At 43.3% G+C, this 24,334-nt stretch overlaps 2 protein-coding genes across 2 annotated transcripts in view; one reads left to right on the top strand and one right to left on the bottom strand.

Annotated features, from left to right (window-relative positions):
- Positions 1-5,979, bottom strand: part of BCKDHB (branched chain keto acid dehydrogenase E1 subunit beta) — a 256,037-nt gene extending 250,058 nt beyond the window's left edge. Inside the window, exon 1 of the mRNA XM_043889865.1 lies at positions 5,730-5,979. Within this exon, the coding sequence (XP_043745800.1) occupies positions 5,730-5,925 (196 nt within the window). The 5' untranslated portion in view covers positions 5,926-5,979. The remainder of the gene's footprint in view (positions 1-5,729) is intronic.
- A 3,046-nt stretch (positions 5,980-9,025) lies between these two features.
- Positions 9,026-22,127, top strand: LOC122685248. Its single transcript, XM_043889836.1, is given in 5 exon segments — positions 9,026-9,080; positions 17,923-18,030; positions 18,463-19,154; positions 19,202-20,904; positions 20,952-22,127. Coding segments are annotated over 5 exon segments (3,597 nt in total). The 3' UTR covers positions 21,991-22,127.
- The last annotated feature ends 2,207 nt before the right edge of the window (positions 22,128-24,334 follow it).

The following is a 24,334-nucleotide window of genomic DNA, read 5'->3' as shown; positions in this document are numbered from 1 at the left end:
TGACTGACCCCCCAACATGCAAAACAGCAACAAATTTGGTCAATGCCTCCCAAACGCACAACCATTCCCATGGACACTCCCCAAGTTCAAGCAATTATATCCTCTACATGACAATTACTGTCTCTCGATCTATGACTCACCTCTCGATCTCCTTACTTTCCCTTCAGCAATCCATTCTATAAACTTGCCTAAGAATATAACATGAGTACATCTCGGGCCACTTTCTTGCCAAACAGTCAATGGCCCTCCATCACCCACAGAACACTATCTGAACCTGCACTTAATACATCAGCGCAGTGAAAAGCACATTGCAGATATTCAATCTTTTCTCCTCCCTAACTTTTGTTCTAGTTTTCAAGGCCTCCATTTACTTTTCCAAACTTATTTCCTACCCCTTCCCATTTTCCTCCAGATAAACTAATTCCTATTCCTCATATAAACTTCATGCTTTCTAACCTCTTGTTACTTATGTTGTTCCTGACACTAAAAATTCTAATACAGTAAGTCCCCTACATGTTAACCTTCAAGTTGTGAACTTTCGAAGATGTGAACATATTATAAACCTATTACAGTACAGTACTATATCACAGATTGAGTTAGTTGGGTACCTAGGCTAACTTTGTCGGACTTACCAGCAAACTGAACTTCACACATGCTCTCGGAACAGAACTCATTGGTACCTTGGGGATTTACTCTGCCGGAAAGAACACCCTCATCCCCACAATACAAGGACTCTTCCTTCTACACTTGGCCTTTGAGAGCTGCCTACCATCCCCTGCTCAGAACATCCCAACCACAGTGGCTTTCTCGGGTCCTACATCACAAACTCACCCCACCCCAGGGACTTCACCCTTGCTTGCCCTTGTTTCTTCCTGAAAAACAAACTTGCCCTCTGGTCCTTGCAGAAGTGAGTCCTTTACCTTTTTTTTTTATAGTACGGTTTAAATGTCACCTCCTCAGAGTCCACTGTGCCCACTACTCTATTTAGGGAGGCCCTTTCATGTGTCCATGTGTCAAAATAATCAAAATAAAAGAATAAAAATTCTTTGCAGCACAAATAAAAGCAGAGAGATAACAATATATTAAGACAGAGAGAGAATAAATATATTCATTAGTATCTTTACCACACAAAACATTAGTACATTTGTATAGGAGGCTTTGGAATTAGACACGTCTGGGTTCAAATTCTTGTCCTGCTACTTATCAGACTTGGTCGAGCCACCAACATCTCTAAGCCTCAATTTTCTCATCTGTAAAATGAGCATCAGTTCAGTTCAGTTGCTCACTTGTGCCTGATTCTTTGAGACCCCATGAACTGCAGCACGCCAGGCCTCCCTGTCCATCACCAACTCCCGGAGTTCACCCAAATCCATTGAGTCAGTGATGCCATCCAACCATCTTATCCTCTGTTATCCCCTTCTCCTCCTGCCCTCAATCTTTCCCAGCATCAGGGTCTTTTCAAATGAGTCAGCTCTTCACATCAAGTGGCCAAAGTATTGGAGTTTCAGCTTCAACATCAGTCCTTCCAATGAACACCCAGGACTGATTCCCTTTAGGATGAACTGGTTGGATCTCCTTGCTGTCCAAGGGACTCTCAAGAGTCTTCTCCAACACCACAGTTCAAACACATCAATTCTTCAGCACTCAGCTTTCTTTATAGTCCAACTCTCACAGCCATACATGACTACTGGAAAAACCATAGCCTTGACTAGACGGACCTTTGTTGACAAAGTAATGTCTCTACTTTTTAATATGCTGTCTAGGTTGGTCATAACTTTTCTTCCAAGGAGTAAGCGTCTTTTAATTTCATGGCTGCAATCACCATCTGCAGTGATGGTGCAGTGATGGTGCCCAGAAAAATAAAATGAGCATAATGCTGTTTAATTCAACAAGGTTCCTGGGAGGATTATAGACTGATGTCTATAACACCACCTGGAATAGAGCAGCTGCTCAAAAATGGTAGGTAGCATTAGTACTGACAGAAAAAAGTACACCGTGTACAAACTTCTAAAGTACACAAAGACAAGGAACATTCAATTCACACAAGTGCAAAGAAATCTAGCAAACAAATATATGGGAACACATTCAATAGAAATGAAATAAAGGCATATTAAAACAAAAGTGCAGTTAGCACAAAATACCCCATAGTGAGTGAGTGAGTGAGTGAGTGTGAGTGTGTGTGCGTGCATGCACGCACATGAGCACATACAATTCTGACAACCAATTCCAAAGTGTGGGTGTTTTAACATATCCCCGAGCAAGTCTCCAACCAGTTGTCAACTCAATTCTGATACGATCTCCCATAATGTCAGATCCTACAAGTTAAGGGCTCAGTCCTACAAGACTGCCCCTCCCCTGATTCAGGTACCAACCCCACGTGCAGGTTGTCACCTCTGCTTCTGACCAATGGACATAAGATCGGAGGCTCCCACAACTCCTCTTTGGGTTCAATTAATCTGCTAGAGCACCTCACAGAACTCAGAAACATTTAACTTACTAGATCACCAGTTTATTACAAAATATATATAACTCAGGAACAGCCAGATGGAAGAGCTGCAAACAGCAAGGTGTGTGGAAAGATGTGAGATGTTCTCTGAGAGCGCCACTCCTTCGGAAGCTCTCAGAACCCTGTCCTTTGGGGTTTCAGGGAGGTGTCACTGGATAGGCATGGCTGATTAAATCACTGGCCATTGGCAATCCGCTGACCTGGAGGTCCCCCTACCCTTTCCAGAGGTGAGCGGGGTGGGACTGCAAGTTCCAACTCGCTAAGCACATCTGGTGATAATCCGCATCCTTAGGTAACTTTGTGTGCTGTATGCTAAGTCGCTTCAGTCGTGTCCAGCTCTGTGACTCCATGGACAGAAGCCCCCCAGGCGCCTCTGTCCCTGGGATTCTCCAGGCAAGAGCACTGGAGCGGGGTGCCACTCCTCTTCCAGGGGATCTTCTTGACCCAGGGATCAAACCCATATCTCTTGCATTGGCAGGTGGTTTCTTTACCACTAGCACACCTGGGAAGCCCCTTCAGTAACGTCAGGGCTTACCAAACAGTAATACAACTAAAGACATTTTTATTGCTCTCATCATGGGAATTTTCAAAGGTTCTGTGCCAGGAACAGAACAAACACCAGATATGTATTTCACCACAAATCACAGGGTCACAGCACACCTGTGATTTTAGCATGATACCCAGGACTCACATTCATACTGCAAATAGGAGTATCAACTGGTAATCTGAATTATGCATTAAAAATCCAATGAAGTGTTCATATCTTCAAGTACCAAATCTCACCCCTGGACTTATTCTTTATCCTAAAGAAATAATCTCAGATACATAAAAGATACAAGAAAGGTTTCCATCTGCATTATTTATAACATTGCAAAACTGTAACAACAAAAGTATAAAGGTAATTATTAAGTTTCCATTTACTTTCTGAGTGATTGCTTCTTAGCAGTCAGAGACTGTGTTAAGTACATTACACACATTATCCTTATTTAGTCCTCATAAAAACCTTCCAAAGTAGATATGAAGTCCTCATAAACTGAGGCTTACAGAGGGTTAAGTGATAAGTTTATTAAAGTTATAGGTAAGGATAAAGATGAACCTAGGCCAATCTGATTCTATAGCCAAGATTTTAACCACTGACCTATATAGTGTTTCTGTTCAACAGAACAGGTTTTTTTGTTTGGTTGGGTTTTTTTTTTTTTTTTTCGGGGGGTGGGGGGGTTATGTCACACAGCTTGCAGGATCTTAGTCCCTCAACCAGGGATTGGACCCAGGACCTCCACTGTGAAAGCATGAAGTCCTAACCACTGGACTGCCAGGGAATTCCCAAAACATGCCTTCTTCTAAAGAAGGCTATAAAAAACTATATAAAACTATGGGGAAAGGCTTCTGATTAAATAATGCAGATTGTATTTATATTAAAACTACAATTATGGGAAATTTTTATTCCATTCATTTTAGTGTGTGTGTGCTCAGTCACTCAGTTGTATCCAACTCTTTACGACTCTATGGACTGTAGCCCACTAGGCTCCTGTGTCCCTGGGATTATCCCAGCAAGAATACTGGAGTGGGTTGCCATTTCCCCCTCCAGGGGATCTTCCCAACCCAGGAATCCAACCCATGTCTCCTGCATTGGCAGGCAGATTCTTTACCAGCTGAGCCATTTAGGAAGCCCCATTTTATTAGTGAAATTCTTTAATTCCACTAAACTGGAATGAAATCCCTAAAAGGATACATCCAGAAATATTAGCAATATTTACAGTAGTGGGTGTTGAGATTATCTTTTTTGTTTTTTCTATTATCCAAATTATCTGTAATATTCTTTTGTTATTTTTATAAGAACAAGCATTTTATTATCATTTTACTCAAGCTTTAGTAATTCCATAATTATGGAAGGAGGTTAAGAAGACCTATGCTCTATTTCTCAAGTATTGGGCTAGTTTCTTTGAAGACAGAATTCAAGGTTCATTTTGTTGGTGACAAAAAATTGTGTTCACCTTTACAGTGTCTACTATTTCACAAAACCAGAACACCTCTTAGTAAATAGTTTCCACATGCAGTTTAGCACATTGTTTAGAATAGAAGCTCTGGAATCTGAATAATTAGATTCCAAAGCTGTGTGCACACTAAGTTGCTTCAGTGGTCTGCCACTCTGCAACACTACACCACTAACTTCTCTGTGTAATCCAGGACAAACTATCTCAAGATCTCAGCTACCCAACTAAAAAACTGAGGGGAAAAAAAAAAAAGATTACCAACCTCTTAAGATTGTCCTAACCATCAAATAAGAGAATGAATGTAAATTTCTCAGTCCAGGGCCTGCCTGAGGCTAGCGCTCAGTAAATATTCATTTTTATTACTCACAAGTAAATACTGACACACTTTCCCAAACCTCAGCTCTAGCATGGGAGAAGTGATTAGCCAGCCAAGGAAAAGTTAACTGTTTTCCTATTGTTCCCAACGTTGCGATGATAGCCACTGGATCTTTCGGAGGTTACAGAAAACTCAGCTGTAACAGTCATGCAACTGTCATACGGCGAGGTCTGCGAGTCTTTGCCGCAGCTGGAAGCATTCGATGGCTTCCTCCGCCCATTACCCACACCGCTTACCCTTCCTTGGCTAAGTGGCAGCCTTGCCCAGCACAAGCTCAGTGCTAGGCTCAGATAGAAAGGAAGATGGCTGTTTCGCATCTCTAGGAAGAAGCTGCTCTGTGACCTTGGGAAAACCAATTCAGTTGCTTTAGTCCCTCTGTTTTCTCTTACCTAATAAAACAAACAAAAATAAAAACGGGAGGGGGGACTGCTTTTTTCTTTAAACATACCTCTCTGCCTGTAGTTTGTGGCCCCTCCGTGGGCAAGCTGGGACAACTCTGGGGTGAAGGGGGAGAGGGGACGTACATGGAAACGCAAGGATAAGAGAGCGGAGAAAAGGAGGCGTTCCCCAGCACCGCCCCTCCACTCTGGGGCCCTAGCACACCCCGCGCGCCCTCTCACCCATCTCGAGGGTGCCGAGGGGCTGCCTCTAGAAAGCGCGACCATAGAACTAAGGAGGAAATCACAGACCCACAGGTAGCGGACTCTCGAGAGGAGGGCAGGGACTCTGCTGGGGTGCAAGGAGGTCAGCCTGCCGGCCCCCGCCGAGGACGGGCAGGGCGCACCCTCAGTGAGCTCCCACCGGCCTGCGAGACTGGTCTGCAGCGGAGCGGACAGGGCAGCCCCTCGCTCACCGTACTCCACGGGCTCCCGGTCAGGCTGGAAAGTGAAGTGAGCCACCTGCCGCCTCTGGGCCGCAGCCCCGTAGGCCGAGGCGGACTGCAGGAAGCCCCGCGGCAGCCCCGCGCCACGCAGCCAACGCCAGGGTCCCTCGGCCCCGGCCGCGCGGAGCCGCAGTAGCCGGCCCGCGGACGCCGCCACCGCCGCCATCCCCGCTCACCACCCGGGTTTGCAGGCTACCGGGCCGCCCGCTGCCGGCCGGGAGGGCGGAGCGCCGAGGCGGCTTTCCCATTGGCTGGGCCGAAGGGGCGGACCTGCCAGGAGGACCAATCAGAACCCGGAATTCGGGGGGTGGGGCGGGCTGCGAGAAGACCCTGCCGCGTTGGCCCGTGGTGCGCATGCGGAAAGGGGGCTGGGGCGGATGCTAGCTGACAGGTGAGCTCCAATGAGATGGTTCCTAGAGGTGGAGTCTTGCTGGGGTCAGCTGCAAAGTCAGGGGTCCCGCACGCCTGTCCGCCAATTTCCCACTCGGCCTGGGTTCCTGCTTTTTCCAGTGTCATCTGCGTCGTGAGGTTCTGATGGCTTTTTCACCTTAAGATTTCTGTTTTCTTTTGAAATGGAACCCTTTCTTACCTCTCCCATTCTTTACCTCAGTTATCCTCCAAGAGATGGAAAGGGTTGTGGATTGGCATTTGGTTATTAGTTTGGGGTTTCAGAACATTGCGGGAATCAGTGCTGTAAGCCTCCGTTGTTTATTCAAACTCTCCCTGTGTACTTAAGTATGTATTGATTTTCTTTTATTAATTTTGTTTTTCTGGGTTTAAACGCGAGGGAAAGAGGTAAAACTTCTATTTTACCTGCAAATACACTTCATAGCAATTCAGGTGCATTTTTGCCCAGGTGCAGTGAAAATGACCTGATTAGCTTAGAGACCTGGAGAATTTAAAAATTTCTTAATTTACATTTAAAATAATAAACTTTGTAAATTTTCCCTCTTAAAAATGCAAATGTTTCAAAGTATACTTTCAAAATGAAAATAAAAGGATACCTTCTCTATAGATAAATTTTCGCATTACAGCAAAATATGGTAGAGAGAAGAATGAAAGTGTTTCCATCCGATGAAAGTGGAAAAGTACAGGTCCCAAGCAGAATTTGAAGAAGAAAGGGAAAGAATTAAAGGGAAGGAGCAGGGGAAAGGATGTTCCCCTTCTGCTATTCCTGACCTCCCGGCTCATCTTTGGTTTTGCAAGGAGACTTTGGCCACCTGATGCAAAGACCTGACTCATTGGGAAAGACCCTGATGCTGGGGAAAATTGAGGGCAGGAGGAGAAGGGGGCAACAGAGGATGAGGTGGTTGGATGGCATCACTGACCCAATGGACATGAGTTTGAACAAACTCAGGGAGATAGTAATGGACAGAGAAGTCTGGCATGCTACAGTTCATGGGGTCTGGACACGACTTAGCAACTGAACAACAGCAAAGAAGAGAAGAAATGGGGAAAGGAGAGGCAAAGAGAGGCACCAGCTGTCTGTTTTCTGATTGGGGTTAAGAGACGGGATTTTTTTTTTCCCCATTCATAGATCACTCAGCTTATTGCAAATAGTACACGACACAGATGAGTCTCCAAGGAGAAGTCCTGGAAGGAGGCATCACAGCACAAGCAGCAGTCTGGCAACAGGTCTCTTGACAAGCATGAGTGGGCAGCAGCCCTCTGCTCAAACAAGGACCCCCGCAGCAACATCAGGAACAGCTCTGACAGCGTGGAGATGAGTCCTCCAGTGATGAGACTTCCAGTCACTCAGCACAGTGGTCTCTTTCAAAGAAGTAGCAGTTATTCCAGGGGAGGGGGTCGGAGACAGGAATTCAAAACTGCTCAAACGAGCACCAGAATTATGTCTCCATTATTCCTGTCAAGCCTCCCAGATTCAACTTTTGGGGCATTTTTCATCCTGTTTTTGTTGTTGTTGTTGTTATGGTCACCTCTTCTGTTTCATGGTGTGTGTGTGTGGGTGGGTGTGCGCGTGCATGTGCACACTATACTGTGTATTTTTCTGTGAGTGAGGGTATTTTTTATTTTATTTGAAAGAAGGGAGGGGGCAACAAAATAAAATTACATGTTTATAGTCAAATTTTAATTTTTAAAAAAGAGGGCAAAAAGCAAGGATAAAAAGCAATCAAGTTGCGTTTTCTCAGTTTGCTGATAGTCCACACTCACACAAAGGCAGACTCCCCTACTATCAACATTTCACACTAGAGTGGTACATTTGCTATGATCAATGAATGTATACACATTGTAATCACACAAACTTCACAGTTTACACTAAGCTTCCACTCAGTTCAATGAGTTTCAGAGGAAAGAACAAGAAAAAAAAGAAGCAAATGCCAGCTGAATAAAAACAGCTTACTAAGTAGACTCTCTTCATTGTCTTAGGAAGTACAATTGTTTTTCAGTATCCCCCTGGGATTGATTCCAGAATCCCTCAAGGATACCAAAATCCAAGGATGTTCAAGCCCCTCGTATAAAATGATACAGTGTTTGCATATAATTAATGCACATCCTCTCTTATACTTTGTCATCTCTAGATTATTTATAATACCTAGTGCAAGGTAAATGTTATATAAATAATTGCTGGTGTACAGCAAATTCAAGTTTTGCTTTTTGGAATTTTTTTCCCAAATACTTTTGATCTGTATTGGGTTGCATCCATGGATGCAGAACTCACAGATGTGGAGAACCAACTGTAATAAATTCCATATCATTGGAGATCGTCAAGTACAGGATGGACGAACACCATTAAAGGAGTCTCTTTATGCAGACTATACTAACGAATAAAGACTAAAATAATGACATGATTTATGCTTCATTTCATTCATGCCTCATTCCCTGGTGGCTCCAATGGTAAAGAATCTGTCTGCAAGGCAGGAGATCTGGGTTCGATCCCTGGGTTGAGAAGATCCCCTGAAGAAGGGAATGGCTACCCACTCCAGTGTTCTTCCTTGGAGAAATCCATGAACAGAGGAGCTTGGCAGGCTACAGTCCATGGGGTCACAAAGAGTCAGATATGACTGAGTGATTAACACTTTAACATTTAGGGTCTTTCTAGTTGTTAATTTTCTGATTCTACTATTCATGAGTGTGTATTGAAAGCCTTCCATGCACCAGGCCCTGTGTTTTAATGAAACTTACTTTAAGCCAAACCTTGGATCTAACCCACCTGTACACCCAGTGTGTGAGTTACCCCTCTGTCCACCCTTCCTAAGTATCTAGACAATTTCTCTCTGGCTTCTTATCTCCTGCAGGGGCATGCGATGCCCTGTGATCGGTCCTTCAGGAACCTGAACCAGCCTGCATGGATGAAACGTGGTGAGCAGATACTGCAGAAAGGGCATCCTTCAAAGTGACATATCTGGCATTTGTGATCAGCCAGGTGGAAGAACTTAGATACACATGATGCCTCAGATTACCGCTCCAAATATTAATACCTGCCTGTATGCATAACCAAGTTTCAGAGATGGTCACTTATCTGTAAACAAACTAACAAACAAAACACACGCCAGCCTGGCAGTAGTGAGTTTTTTGGATTCCCAGGATAATTTGTGAGTATTGCCAAGTTTCCAAAAGCCTTATTAGTTATGGTTGACAGAATGAGTAGGGACTGCAAGAAAGTTTTGAGACCCATATTTTACCTTCCCTCCATTTTCTGTTGTGACTTCATAAAAAGATTTTTATATGGACCATTTTTAAAGTCTTTATTAAATTGGTTACAATATTGCTTCTGTTTGGTGGTGGTGTTCAGTCACTAAGTCATGTCCCACTGTTTGCAACCTCATGGATTACAGCAGGCCAGGCTTCCCTGTCCTTCACTATCTCCTGGAGTTTGCTCAAACTCATGTCCATTGAGGTGGTGCTGCTTCTGTTTTATGTTTTGTTTTTTTGGCCAAGAGGCATGTGGGATCTTAGATCCCCAACCAGGGATCGAATCCGTACCCCTTGCATTGGAAGGTGAAGTCTTAACCACTGGGCCACCAGGGAAGTCCCCTGTTGTGACTTTTACCCATTTATATTATTTCAAAACCTTGAATACCTGCACCCCTGGTGTCATCAGAGACTTTATGAGGCTGTTAGATTTTCCTGGTGGCGACCAGTGTGAAAAAGGAGGGGAGACAGCAGAGGCAGATGAGCAGTGATCACCGCCTATGACCCTCAGTAATTTGTCCCCCCGTCATGTAAAGCCACCCATAGACATAAGTAATGTAGAAGTCCACCCATATCACTTCACGTGCACATTGAACCTGCCCGTGTTCATTTGAGGCTTTAAGTAGAGCAGGTTATTTTTACCTCCCTTCCTGTCAGAGCGTGCAAGCCTGAGACCAGGTCCTTAACTTTCACATTAGAATCCCTCGGGGAGATTTCAGAACACACCCATGCCCAGGCCCCGTGGCGTAAGCATCAGTGATACTCTCATGTATTTTGCTTGACATGCTAGAGCAGCTGTCAGCCTGTTCCTGGAGTGACATTACCGGGAGCATCACTTGCCCCCGTCCACCTCGTTTGACATGGAGCATGAGAAACAATTTGAGAATGTAAAGTGTGGGTTGTTTTCTGAAATAATAGAACATGACTTCTAAGTACAAGCCAACTATTTTGCATGCATACCCAGTACTCTTGTATGGAAAATCCCATGCACGGAGAAGCCTGGTAGGCTACAGTCCATGGGGTCGTGAAGAGTAAGACACAACTGAGTGACTTCATTTTCACTTTTCACTTTCATGCATTGGAGAAGGAAATGGCAACCCACTGCAGTGTTCTTGCCTGGAGAATCCCAGGGACGGAGGAGCCTGGTACGCTGCCATCTATGGGGTCACACAGAGTCGGACACGACTGAAGCGACTTAGCAGCAGCAGCAGGTAGCTCAATGTTAAAGAATCTGCCTGCCAATGCAGGAAACACAAGTTCAATCCCTGGGTTGGGGAGACCCTCTGGAGGAGGAAATAGCAAGCTCCTCCAGTATTCCTGCCTGGAGAATCCCGTGGACAGAGGGGCCTGGCAGGCTACAGTCCATAGGATCTCAAAGAGTCAGATTCGACTGAGCATGCATGCAACCTATTCTAATTCTTCAGGAAAATTCTCCCTAAGTCACGACTTAGAGGAAGACTATACATTTGTTCACAACATGATGCATACAAGTAGCCAGTTGTTGCCACTGTGGATGTACATGATTTTCATCCATAATATTGGCTACTCACAATTTTACCTAGACGTATTAGATTTGGGAATCTAAGCACCCAAGAATGATGCAACTCTCCTCTGTTGAGGTAATATGAAAGTCCTTTATATACTTTTCAGTCTCTTAAAACAACTTAATGAATAAAAGTCTTAACTGTTCTCATTTTACAGATGACAAAACAGAATCAGAGAGCTAATAGACCAACCACAGCTTAAACAGCTTAAATCATTCCAATCCATGCTTTTCAAATTTCAAAATCTGTGCCCTTTTGTGTTTCTCAAACATATTTTGCAGAATAATCCCCAAGAACTTTGTTCAAATTTCAGACTCCCTGGACCTCACAATGGGAAACTCTTATCCATTAAGCACAGAATAAAGCATCTGAGCTTTTCTGAAATACAGCTGATTCACATAGTATCTGCATTTCTTATAAGCTTCTCCTCCCCAGTGTGTTGGATATGGCCAGTCCACACACTTTGCAGACAAACCCTATAAATTCAATATAGCCCTCCATACACTGTGTTCCCTATCTAGAGAAGAGCAGCCATTGTCTTACCCTGCTCACTCTTTCATCAGTTAGGGTTATTTGACTAATTTAAGCAGAACTATAATCAGAAGGGGGCTTTCCTGGTAGCTCAGTGGTAAAGAATCTGCCTGCCATTGCAGAAGACACAGGTTCAGTTCCAGAGTTGGAAAGATCCTCTGGAGAAGGGAATGGCTACACACTCCAGTATTCTTGCCTGGGAAATCCCATGGAGAGAGCAGCCTGGCAGGCTACAGTTCATGGGGTCACAAAGAGTCAGACGTGACTTAGCAACGAAACAACAATGACAACAGTAATCAGAAGATATGGGATAACCCACCAAAATGGAAGCAGCAAACAGCTCAGAAAGAGCATCAAACAAGGTAGCCCCAAAGATCCAGGTAATCGGAGGCAATTTAGAGACTCACAAGGATATTAAAACTCTAAAGGATGAATTGACTCCAACTATTACTGTCTTTGACTGACTTTGTTCAAGATTCAGTTCTCAAGCGAGAGATTCTGATAAGCCCAGATTAGTTGATTGCTGTTTGTTGACTAAGGAGGAGAAAGGTATCTTATTGACCAAGACTGTATGCAAAGTAAAAAGGAGGATTACCCAAACATAAATCAAGGAGCTGCTATCAACCAAAAGTGGACGTTGTGTTTAGAATAAAAGAAACCTGCCTGGAGGTGCCTGTGTAGTCCCTCCAGCTGTAAACATCTCACCATGAAAATCCTTCCCCTGAATTCTTCAAACTAGAGTGAAACCAGACTATAAGCCTATTTTAATGTGTTTCTGAATTTCTGCAGAACAAATTTGAATTCCTCTACATCTTCTAAAAAAGAAACGGAGAGAAGGGAAAGCAAATTAAAAACAAGCAATCTATTTCTCCAGCAGAGTTAGAACACAGAAGTCTAAACACTCCAAATTCACTTGTTCTTACTGTCAGCATGAGGTGGATTGACATTGAGTCTAAGCAGATGGTGACAAAGTTTGATTGATAAGGTTGTTATATTGGAGTCATCATCATCCCGTGAAATAAAAATTGCTACATCAATAAACTGGAGTAGATTAACCACCATATATTATAAAGGCAGTGAGAAAAATAATTGGTTTAAATCCCAGTTCCTTCCTCTCCTGCTGTATGACCTTGGAGGGTATATCACTTATTCCTTCTAAGTCTCATAGGGAGAATGTGAAACTTACCTAAAAGGATGTCATGATAATAAAACCACATAATACATTAAAGTTGCTGATACATATCTGTACTCAATAAGTGGTTGTTGAATTCATTGATTAGCTAATTTATGTAGGTTTGATACAGTGACTACCCCAGAAAAATATCTAAATAATATTTACTAAATTATTTTAATAATAATAATATTTTAATAATAGCCTTTTATTATTACTCACACTTATGGGATGTAGTAACTTGGTCAAGGCACCAGGTGGCAGAAGATAATAAAAATTGCCACTTTGGAGTAGAGAAGAAAAATGCAAGTATTACAAAGATTTTCATATTACATGTTTTCATGAAAATTTGTGATTCAAATTTCCTAAGTCAACGCACAATTTTTTAAATATATATTTTTATTTATTTGGCTGTGCTGGGTCTTAGTTGCAGCATGTGAACCCATGCTGAGACACGTGTGATTTTAGTTCCCCAACAAGGGATCAAACCCAAGCCCAGTGCATTGGGAGCACAGTCTTAGCCACTGGACCACAAGGGAAATCCCAGCACACAAATTTTGAAATGCCTTTATTACTTCACTTTCTGGCAGCAATCTCATTTTAGCATTTCAGTGTATCTGCCTTTGCCTCCATCAAGTAATGACAAGCCAATCCCAAACATTATAGACATGATTTTATTTTATCCTCATCTCTCCTAGGAGGTATGTATTAACTCCTACCTAGACAGCGTGCTAACCTAGACAGCATGCTAACCTAGACAGCATGCTAAAAAGCAAAGACATTACTTTGCCAACAAAGGTCCGTCTAGTCAAAGCTATGGGTTTTCCAGTAGTCGTGTATGGATGTGAGAGTTGGACTATAAAGAAAGCTGAGCACTGAAGAACTGATGCTTTTGAACTGTGGTGTTTGAGAAGACTCTTGAGAGTCCCTTGGACTGCAAGGATATCCAACCAGTCCATCCTAAAGGAGATCAGTCCTGAGTGTTCATTGGAAGGACTGACACTGAAGCTGAAACTCCAATACTTTGGCCACCTGATGGGAAGAACTGACTCATCTGAAAAGACCCTGATGCTGGGGAAGATTGAAGGCAGGAGGAGAAGGGGACGACAGAGGATGAGATGGTTGGATGGCATCACCGATGCGATGGACATGAGTTTGAGTAAGCTCCGGGAGTTAGTGATGGACAGGAAAGCCTGGTGTGCTGCAGTCCATGGGGTCTCAAAGAGTCGGACACAACTGAGCAACTGAACTGAGGTATTAACTCTACTTAACAGAGGAGAAAACTGAAGCTAGGGCAAAAATGAAATTCAAACCAAAGTTTGACAGAAATGCCTTGAAAAATGTCTATTGCCTGCTCTCCCATGGTCCTTATTTTCTCTTAAGAAGTGTGAATCAAGAAATAACTAAAGTAACTCTTTTCAAGGAAAATATAAGAAGAAATCTCCAAGCTTATTATGCTTCATAAGTTTGCATATGAATGTACAGTATTAAATTTAACAGGCATATTATGAAAAATTTTAAATTGAAAACTGTTAATAATGCAAAATATATACATAACACTCATATCCAAGAGTTTTAAAATACTTCGTGGTTTTAAAGTAAGTAATATATAGCGAACAGGCATCACAATTTTCCATTTACAACTGAAGGAGCACAGAATATATGAGGATAAGTCATTTAATCAAAGTTGCTCCCTCCAAACCCATCTCAAAATTGGTTTTAGAATGCTCATGTGCTAAGTTCCCTAGACCAAAGTAATGTTTATTCATTTGTCTTTTCATTCAACAAATATTTATTGAATATTAGTTTTTAGTGTTGAGATGATGCCATGACCTAACTCTGTAGCTCCAGAGCTGTCCCAACATCTGTTCTCCTGAAGGAGAAGCACTCCAGACCTTCATGAGGTCCTGTCCTGGGGCCATGGAATGGGAGGACAGAGAGATTAATTGTCACCACTCTTTTCCCAACCAACATCGACCTCCTTCCCAATCATAAAAAACTTGGTGCAGAGATGTCCATTCATTGGAAACAAGTGTAAGCTAGGACAGATACAGTGTATGCATACATGCTAAGTTGCTTCAGTCATGTCTGACTCTTTGCGACCCTATGGACCATAGCCCTCCAGCCTCCTCTGTCCATGGGATTTTCCAGGCAAGAATACTGGAGTGGGTTGCCATTTCCTTCTCCAGGGGAATCTTCCCCACCCGGGGTTCAAACCTTATGTCTCCTGCACTGGCAGGAAGGTTCTTTACCACTAGCCCCACTTGGGAAGCCTGAGCATAGATACAGTAAGTCCCCTAAAACAAACCTTCACGTTCCAAGCTTTCAAAGATGCAAATGTGCGTTGACATATCCGATCGTGTGAGTTAGCTCATGAGTTGCTTGTACATTGTCACATGCGTGCTTTCTCTACAAGTGGTTGTGGGTTTTGTATTTTACTGCACAGTACTGTATAGAGTGGAGCAGTAAAGTGTCTTCATTTCAAGCCCAGGATGTCCAGACACAAGTGTAAAAGCAGCAGTGATGTAGCTGGTACAGTACTACCCAGACATCACTGCATTGTTTTTTCAAGAGGGGACCAAAACCTGTGCCATCAACATCCAGTGTGCATGAAATTGCAGCTTGCCCTCCGTCTCCTATTGCTGACAATCTTTCAGCTCTCCCATCACTCCCCTCCTCTCCCTCCTCCAGTAACACATCTTGCCTGTTCACTCGATGCCAGCCCCTGTGTGCCAGCTATTGTACTTTACTGCTGTACATTTCAAGGTACTGCACTGTGAGATCGAAAAGGTTTCCTTTATTTTGTGTGTGTTTATTTTTTATTTGTGTGAAAAGTATTATAAACCTCTGTCCATGGAATTCTCCAGTCAAGAATACTGGAGTGGGTTGCCATTTCTTACTCCAGGGCATCTTCCCAACCTAGGGATCGAACCCACATCTCTGGCATCTCCTGCATTGGTAGGCAGATTCTTTACCACTAGTGCCACCTGGGAAACCCGACAGTACCATAAAGCTGATTGTACTTGTTGGGTACCTATGCTAACTTTGTTGGCCTTATAAACAAACTGGGTTTACGAACGCACTCTCCAAATGAAACTCATTTGTATATAAGGGACTTACCATACAGCTAAGCCATTCCAGAGACCATTTTGCAACCCATGTAGTATGTGAAACAAACTATAAAGTAATAACATCCTTAAAGAATACAGCAGTGTTCCTCAGTGTGGTCCCTGATGACTGTATCATCATCAGCTAGAATGTAAGTCAAGTATGGAGTCCTGGACTCTACTCCAGACCTACCAAGTTAGTAGCCCCTGGGATAGGGCCAGGGAATTCACATCACATTTTTAACAGGTTCATTAGGTGACTGTGGTTTAAAAACAAGTTTGAAAATGAAATATTGGGGAATTTATTTTAGCCAAGAGAATCAAGGAGGGGAGTGTCACTGGAGTAAGGCTGTGAATATAGGGAAAGAACATTCACCATAGGAAAACAGTAGCTTGACCAAAGGCAAAGCAGAGTGTAAGAACAGGTCCTTTGGAATGGGCCAAAGGATGCATGACAGTCTTTAGTAAGAAATAAAGTTGGAATGGTCCACAGGCTCAGGTCAGAAGTGTTGTATGTGTCATGCCAGGAGTGTGAACTTCACTCTTTAGAGTTGGGGAATGAGTTAAGATACAATACTGATTCCAGCCAGGCTTAATGTGGTCCTACACCAACCCAACCCACTGGCTTATTTTCCATCTTCACAATCCCCTCAAGCTCGAATAAACTCAAAGGGGGGATTTCTTTGGTTCAAAAAAACCATAAAATATCAGAGGGGACAAAGATTGAGTATGGTGATCTTCAAACTAAGATTGCAAAATCTGGCAGCACACGAGAGGCCAGTCAACTCCGTGTCTCCCTGCCTTGTTTAACTGGGTTTAACCTCTCGTTTGAAGAAACTGTTTGAAATATGCTAGACTCCAAAGGGAAAGGGGCATGAGACACGTCAGTAAAAGATGGGATCTTTAATTGTTTCTTTAGTCAGTGACCCTGTAAGTCTCCTTGTCATGGAAAAATTCTCCTGTCTCTTGAAGAAGGACTCAACGACCCTCTTAAAGCCTGTCTCATACTGAAAACATCTCCATAAATTTTTAACTTTGTCTCAAATCTCATTCCATGAAAGACTCTCTCACCATGGCAGATCCTCCAACCTCACTTCTATGCTCAGTACCCTTAACTCACAGGTGAAAGAGCCCATGGGATGATCAAAGTGTGAATGAGGGCTGATCAGTTACCATCAATGGCTTTGCAGTGTCAGCAGCCTATAGAAGGCTTGCTGGTGGACTCCTTCTAGGGAGGTATCTTTTCCTTTAAAGTTCAGTTCAGCTCAGTTCAGTCGCTCAGTCGTGTCCGACTCTTTGCGACCCCATGAATCGCAGTACGCCAGGCCTCCCTGTCCATCACCAACTCCCAGAGTCAACTCAAACCCATGTCCATCAAGTCGGCGATGCCATCGGAGTTAAAACAGGTAAGTAAACAAAGAAACATTCTGGCAAAAATAGTGAGGTGGCTGCAAACCGAACTCTTTCAGAAATGGTAGAGCTAAATTGGTGGTATTAACATTTTAAATAATATTAAGCATTTCTACACAAAAAGTTACACAGTTATATTTACAATCATGTATCTTTTTAAAACATAGGTATAATTTGGGTGTCCCTGGTGGCTCATGGGTAAAGAACCTGCCTGCCAGTGCAGGAGATGCATTCTTCCCTGGGAAATCCCATGGATGGAGGAGCCTGGCGAGCTACAGTCTGCGGGGAGCCGGCCTGACTGCTCAGGCCCCTTCTCGGCCCTGAGAGAGATCAAAAGGTCCCTCTCTGTCCCGCCACCCCTGATTTGTTAAAGTGCAAATTGGCCTTTCTCACCTCCCTCAAGGAAATCGCTGCAGCCACCATTTGCCTATTTTCCTGACTCTGATAAGATTATCGGGCTCCTGTGAATGGCTTATGTCTAGGTAGTCTTTACCTGATTGTAAGATGCTGGTGCCATGCTCTGCTGGAGTTAAGATAAACTCCTAAAACTAGTATCTGCAGTTCTGCACGTATACAAGTCTTTGATCTAAAATTTGGTGAATCCTGTTAGTATATATATGTATGTTACGCCTCAATAAAGTCGTCGGAATCAGTCAGAAGCTGACTCCGTCCCTCTCAACCCCATCTTTCTTAGTCTTTTATTTCTCAGGTGCACTGGTGATTGCGTCCTTGACCTGTTCATCTAGCCGGCAGGCCCGGCAAGTGGCGCCAGAACGAGGAACGTGGGCGGACCCCAGAGCACAGCCACCCAAAAATATTGAAAGTGATCCCGGGAGAAAGCCTCACCTATTCAGGTATCGTTGGAAAACTGTGGGTGGAGAGGGTATAGTTGAGAGTAAAAATTATGGGGCAAAGTAATAGTAGACAGTTCTTTGTTTCTATGTTAAAAACTATGCTAAAAGCCAGAGGAATTTCTGTCTCTAAACAGAAACTAGAAAGATTTCTTGTCTTTGTGGAGGAAACTTGTCCTTGGTTCCCAGAGCAAGGAACTATTAGCCTTGAAACTTGGATAAAGGTGGGAGAACAAATTCAAACAGTTTATACCCTCTGTGGACCAGACAAAGTTCCTCTTGATGCTTATTCTCTATGGACTCTAATAAGAGATTGTTTAAACCCAGAACACGAGAGTAGGAAACTTAAAACAGCCTTGAAATTTATAACACCCAAGTGTTCAGGTGCCCCCCAACGGGTAGCGGAGCACATATATGACTCCCCAATTGTTTCAGGTTCCAGAAAAAATGATAATGAGACTACTGCTCTAGAACAAGACTCAGATTCAGAACTTTCTCCTGATGAGGAAGACGATTTAAAAGAGCAGGCTTTTGAGCATGACAAAGAAGGATGGGATGCCTTTATAGTAACTCAACAAAAGAATAAAGACCAAGGCTCCCCTTTTTCTGAACTTAGAGAGATGCTAACATCCATATCTCAGAGAATGGAACAACTAGACTTATCGCCCATAAATACAACTAAGCCGTTGCATTCTAAAACGCCATCTGTTATAGCCGGTTTAGATCCTGACCCGCTGCCGCCGCCGGTCCCGCTCCCTCCCCCTCCTCTCGCAGAAGCGCCTTTGATTCCAACAGCGCCAGTATATGTTCCATCTAGCCTAAAAAGGCCAGTACTTTCACCACTACAAATGGCTGTGAAAACAGCCCGAGAACAGGGTGAAAATCTTGAGGGATATTCTATGATTTTCCCTGTTTTTCAAGATGCTAATCATCGGAGGTATCATGAGCCTCTGCCTTTTAAACAACTGAAACAAGCTTGCGCTCAATACGGGCCTACTGCGCCGTTTACTCTAGCCATAATTGAAAGTCTTTCATCTCAATACTTGCCTCCTAATCTCTTGTGGTGCTCAAAATACGGCGAGGTCTGTAACATCATTGAAGACCGTAACCGCCTTAATGGGCTGCAGGTTACTTTTGACATGCTAATAGAGGAAGGACAATTTCGAAACCTTAATCAACAACTGACCCTTCCTCCCCTAGAATACTAAACGAAGAGGGGCGAGCTGCTCTGGCATTGGTTGAAGAGGCCCTCTCTCAGCATTTTGCTACCTACTGTGATTTTTCTCAACCGTGGGGACTATATGTGTTTCCCTCTAAACATACCCCGACGGCAGTGTTATATCAAAATGCTCCCTTACAATGGATCCATTTACCTGTATCGCCTTCAAAAGTTCTTACTCCTTTTTTTGATTTCATTAGCCTCCTCGTTGCCAAAGGAAGGCGTCTTTCCAGAGAAATGTTGGGAGCCGATCCTGCTTACATTTATGTGCCCTATACCAAAGAACAGCAGGAATGGCTTTTTCAGTTTAATGACTCGTGGGCTTTGGCCTTTTCCTCCTTTACAGGTCAAATTATTAATCATTTACCTTCTGATAAACTTTTGCATTTTGCCAGCCAGCATTCATTTATTTTTCCAAAGAATGTTTCTAATGTTCCTATTCAAGATGCTCTTACGATCTTTACTGATGGATCCTCCAATGGAACTGCTGCCTTTGTGGTTAATGATACCCCTTTCTCCTGGCAGACGAACTATACATCGGCTCAAGAAGTAGAACTTTCAGCCGTTCATAAAGTATGCTCACAATATTCCTCACAGTCTTTTAATTTGTTTACTGATAGCAAATACATTGCTCATGCTTTGCAATATATAGAAACTGTTCCCTTTATTTCTACTGTGAATTCTAACATTCAACATTTGTTACGTTCAATTCAGTCTCTGCTGCAACAGCGCACCTTACCCTGCTTCTTTGGACATTTACGTGCCCACACTGGGCTTCCTGGACCTCTATCTATGGGAAATCAGATGGCTGATTCTCACACTAGAGTTTTTCTTTCACAGGTGGAAGCAGCACAGCAATCACATGCGCTACATCACCAGAATAGTAATACTCTTCGTTTGCAGTTTCAAATCCCTCGAGAAACTGCACGACAAATTGTTAAATCTTGTCCTGTTTGCCCTAAGTTTCTTCCAGTTCCACATCTTGGCGTTAATCCTCGCGGGCTTCTACCGAATCATCTTTGGCAAATGGATGTCACTCATGTCCCTTCCTTTGGTCGTTTAAAGTACGTTCACGTATCTATTGACACCTTTTCAGGATATATTGTGGCATCCTTACAGACTGGTGAAGCCGCAAAACATTCTATCTCACATTGTCTTTATGCTTTTTCCATTTTAGGCACGCCAAAGATTATAAAAACTGATAATGGCCCCGGCTATGTCTCCTCTGCCTTCAAAAATTTTTGTTCCTCTTTTTCTATCACCCTAAAAACAGGCATTCCTTATAATCCACAGGGTCAAGGCATCGTGGAACGTGCTAATCAAACTTTAAAACTACAGCTTCAAAAAATACAGAGGGGGGAGCTCTACCCCCTTCTACCCAGAAATTACCTTAATCACGCTTTATATATTTTAAATTTTTAAATTTTAGATAAAGAAGGACATTCAGCTGCGCAGAGATTTTGGGACCCTCAGATTTCCAGCAGAAAGCCGATGGTCTTGTGGAAAGACCCGCTGGATAATAACTGGCATGGCCCAGATCCTGTGTTAATTTGGGGGAGGGGTCATGTATGTGTTTTTCCACAGGATGCCGAAGCACCGCGCTGGCTCCCGGAAAGGCTGGTACGCCAGACGGAGGAGATCACTGAATCAGCAATTAGGTCGGCTGACTTTACAGCAGAGGAATCTTCTCCCAACAAATCAGCAGATGCATGAGTGTTAATGCATACTTATATTACGAAAATAGATCTGTTTCTTCTCCTAATGATTTTAATCGATTTGAGGGTGACTACTACCAAGTTTGGGATGAATATTTCTGGATGACCCCTGAAAAAGGACAGCTACTGACCCCTGCTGACATTTGCTGGGAGCAAAAGACTCATGTACCAACATTTGGAGGCCGAGAATTTCCAGGATATCACATGAAACATATGGGACTATTGCCTACCCACAAATGTAAGACTGTAATGGATGTAACGTTTATTGTCAACAAGTCTGTTATTTGGCCAGGGACAGATTGGGAAAATAGCCCTGGTATAAGATGGGTAGCCCCAAATAACACTCGATGGATTTGTGGATACAACCTTTGGCCCTGGCTCCCTGTAGGATGGGTGGGGAGATGTACCCTAGGGTTTGTGTTTGCCCCTGGGAGAATTCATAAGCAAAAAATTAGTCAACCTGTTAATTTACCTTATGTTAAAGCCCGGTGGTCACGCTCTGTTTTTCATTGGTATGATTATTTAGCCTCAATTTTTGTGCCCTCTTTAGGAGCCACTGATATTATGCTCAGGGTAGAGGCTTTGAACAATTTTACAAAACAAGCTTTGACAGATACTAGAAGAGCTTTAGAGGCTCTTAATGAAGAACAAAAACAGATGAGAAAAGCAGTTCTACAAAATCGTATGGCTCTGGATATTCTAACAGCCTCTCAAGGGGGAACATGTGCCTTAATAAAAATGGAGTGTTGTGTATATATTCCTGATTATTCCTCAAATGTTTCTGATGCTTTAGAAGATATGAAACAACAAGTAGCCGCTATGGATTTTTCTGACTCCAGCATTTGGAGTCAGATATCTGCCTGGTTTCATAGTGGTTGGTGGAAATCTATAATTTTCATCATTATATGCATATTGTTATTGCTGTGTTTTGGCCCTTGCATTTGTCAATGCTTATCTGAGATGATAAATAAAAGATTGCTGATGTTTTCCCGTTTGCAAACGCGGCCATTTCCTTCAAGGGAGATATAATGGCCATTAGTCAAAAGAAAAGGGGGAGATGCGGGGAGCCGGCCTGACTGCTCAGGCCCCTTCTCGGCCCTGAGAGAGATCAAAAGGTCCCTCTCTGTCCCGCCACCCCTGATTTGTTAAAGTGCAAATTGGCCTTTCTCACCTCCCTCAAGGAAATCGCTGCAGCCACCATTTGCCTATTTTCCTGACTCTGATAAGATTATCGGGCTCCTGTGAATGGCTTATGTCTAGGTAGTCTTTACCTGATTGTAAGATGCTGGTGCCATGCTCTGCTGGAGTTAAGATAAACTCCTAAAACTAGTATCTGCAGTTCTGCACGTATACAAGTCTTTGATCTAAAATTTGGTGAATCCTGTTAGTATATATATGTATGTTACGCCTCAATAAAGTCGTCGGAATCAGTCAGAAGCTGACTCCGTCCCTCTCAACCCCATCTTTCTTAGTCTTTTATTTCTCAGGTGCACTGGTGATTGCGTCCTTGACCTGTTCATCTAGCCGGCAGGCCCGGCAACAGTCCACAGGGTCACAAAGAGTCTGACATTACTTGGTGAGGAAACAACAACAACAAATAAAGCAGTTTATTTAGACCACAGGACATCAAACCACTCTAGTTAAACAAGGCAGGAAGACTCAAACTGATGACTGCTGACCTTGGATTGACATTGTCTTCTTACAAGTAGTCACAGCAGATCGAGATGTCACATGCAATTAGCTAAAAGAAGTAAGTCAATAAGAACCAGCAAATAGGATCGCCGCCGTGACACTCTTCCTCAGATCTAGTTGGCTTCTGCCAAGACATACCCGCCAGTGAAACTGTCATTGTAAGGAAGCAAGAAGTGACATTCACCGACCCCTTCCCAGCACTCATCTCTCTAGACTGATGGCAAACATTAGATGCTACTACCAGCTTTTTTCCCCACTTTTCGCCTGCCACTTCTCCTTCCTACCACTCTGTTGCTTCCTTCAGGAGTTCCTCTTCCTCCTTTCATCCTTCTGAACGGAAGCATCCATCCCAGCCCTGTCCTTGGGTTGCTACTTCTGTCTCTCACAGATCTCACCTCTGTCCACAATCACTCAGAAGTCATTGGAATGGTAGCTCTTCCGCAAGTCTGTTGTTGTTGCTCATTGTTCAGTCTCTAAGTTGCGTCCAACTCTTTGGGACCCCGTGGACTGCAGCAGCACGCCTGTCTTCCCTTACTTTATCTCTCTGAGGGTGCTCAAACTCATGTCCATTGAGTCGATGATGCCATCCAACCATCTCATCCTCTGTTACGCCTTCTCCTCCTGCCTTCAATCTTTCTCAGCATCAGCGTCTTTTCCTGCGAATCAGCTCCTCTGACTCGCGGGAAAAGACTCTGCTGTGTTCTATATTGACTTGTATTTTCTAGGTTACATTTGTATAACATAGAGGATGGGGAAGGACTTTCAATACATGCCACTAAAGGGGGAAAGCATCTATAAATTAGTGACAGACTTGGTTACCCAAAACATCAAACTTCCACAGGGGGGCAAAAAAAAATATCTTACATCGATAGCTCCAGGCCTATATTTCCACCTCCCTCCCTTCCATGCTACTGGCTTGCTTCCTAGGTCTGTTTATAGTTTGCTCTCCTCCCATCACCATCTGACCCATAATCAAGTAGGACAAAGATCTCTGAACTATTATTCAACACTTAACCCAAGAGCATACCTGTCATCTCTGGTAGGCCAAACTTTTCAGAACTCAATTCCTTTTCTTACAAATGGAGAGAGTTGACCCATAAATTTTCTGAAGTCTTCATTCCGAAATTATGATTCTGTCTCTGTCTCTCTTATTAAAGCCTTTATTCCTTCTGTTGCAGTTTGAGTGGGGATAATAAATAACCGCCTTTCTCTCCCTGAGTTTAGAACAAATTAAGAAATAAAACACATTCAGTCCAGTTGAGTTCAGTCACTCAGCTGTGTCCGACCCTTTGTGACCCCATGGACCACAGCACACCAGGCCTCCCTGTCCATCACCAACTCCCGGAGTTTACTCAAACCCATGTTCATTGTTGAGTCAGTGATGCCATCCAACCATCTCATCCTCTGTCCTCCCTCCTTCAATCTTTCCCAGCATCAGGGTCTTTTCCAATGATTGAGCTCTTCACATCAGGTGGCCAAAGTATTGGAGTTTCAGTTTCAACATCAGTAAAACACACTAGAGAGAAACAAATGGTAACCAAGGGAAGGATGTTCTTACTGATAATGTTGAGTTTGGAAAATATAAGTTGAACGCATGGCCACATGAATATGCTAACACTCTCCCTCCCAACACAGAATTAAATTCAATTAAGCTCAAGGCTGAACTTTACCACCACGGTCC

Source organism: Cervus elaphus, chromosome 28 (genome assembly GCF_910594005.1).
Source record: "Cervus elaphus chromosome 28, mCerEla1.1, whole genome shotgun sequence".
NCBI lineage: Eukaryota > Metazoa > Chordata > Mammalia > Artiodactyla > Cervidae > Cervus > Cervus elaphus.
The sequence above is the reverse complement of the archived record's forward strand: the minus strand, read 5'-3'. Positions and strand labels throughout refer to the sequence as shown.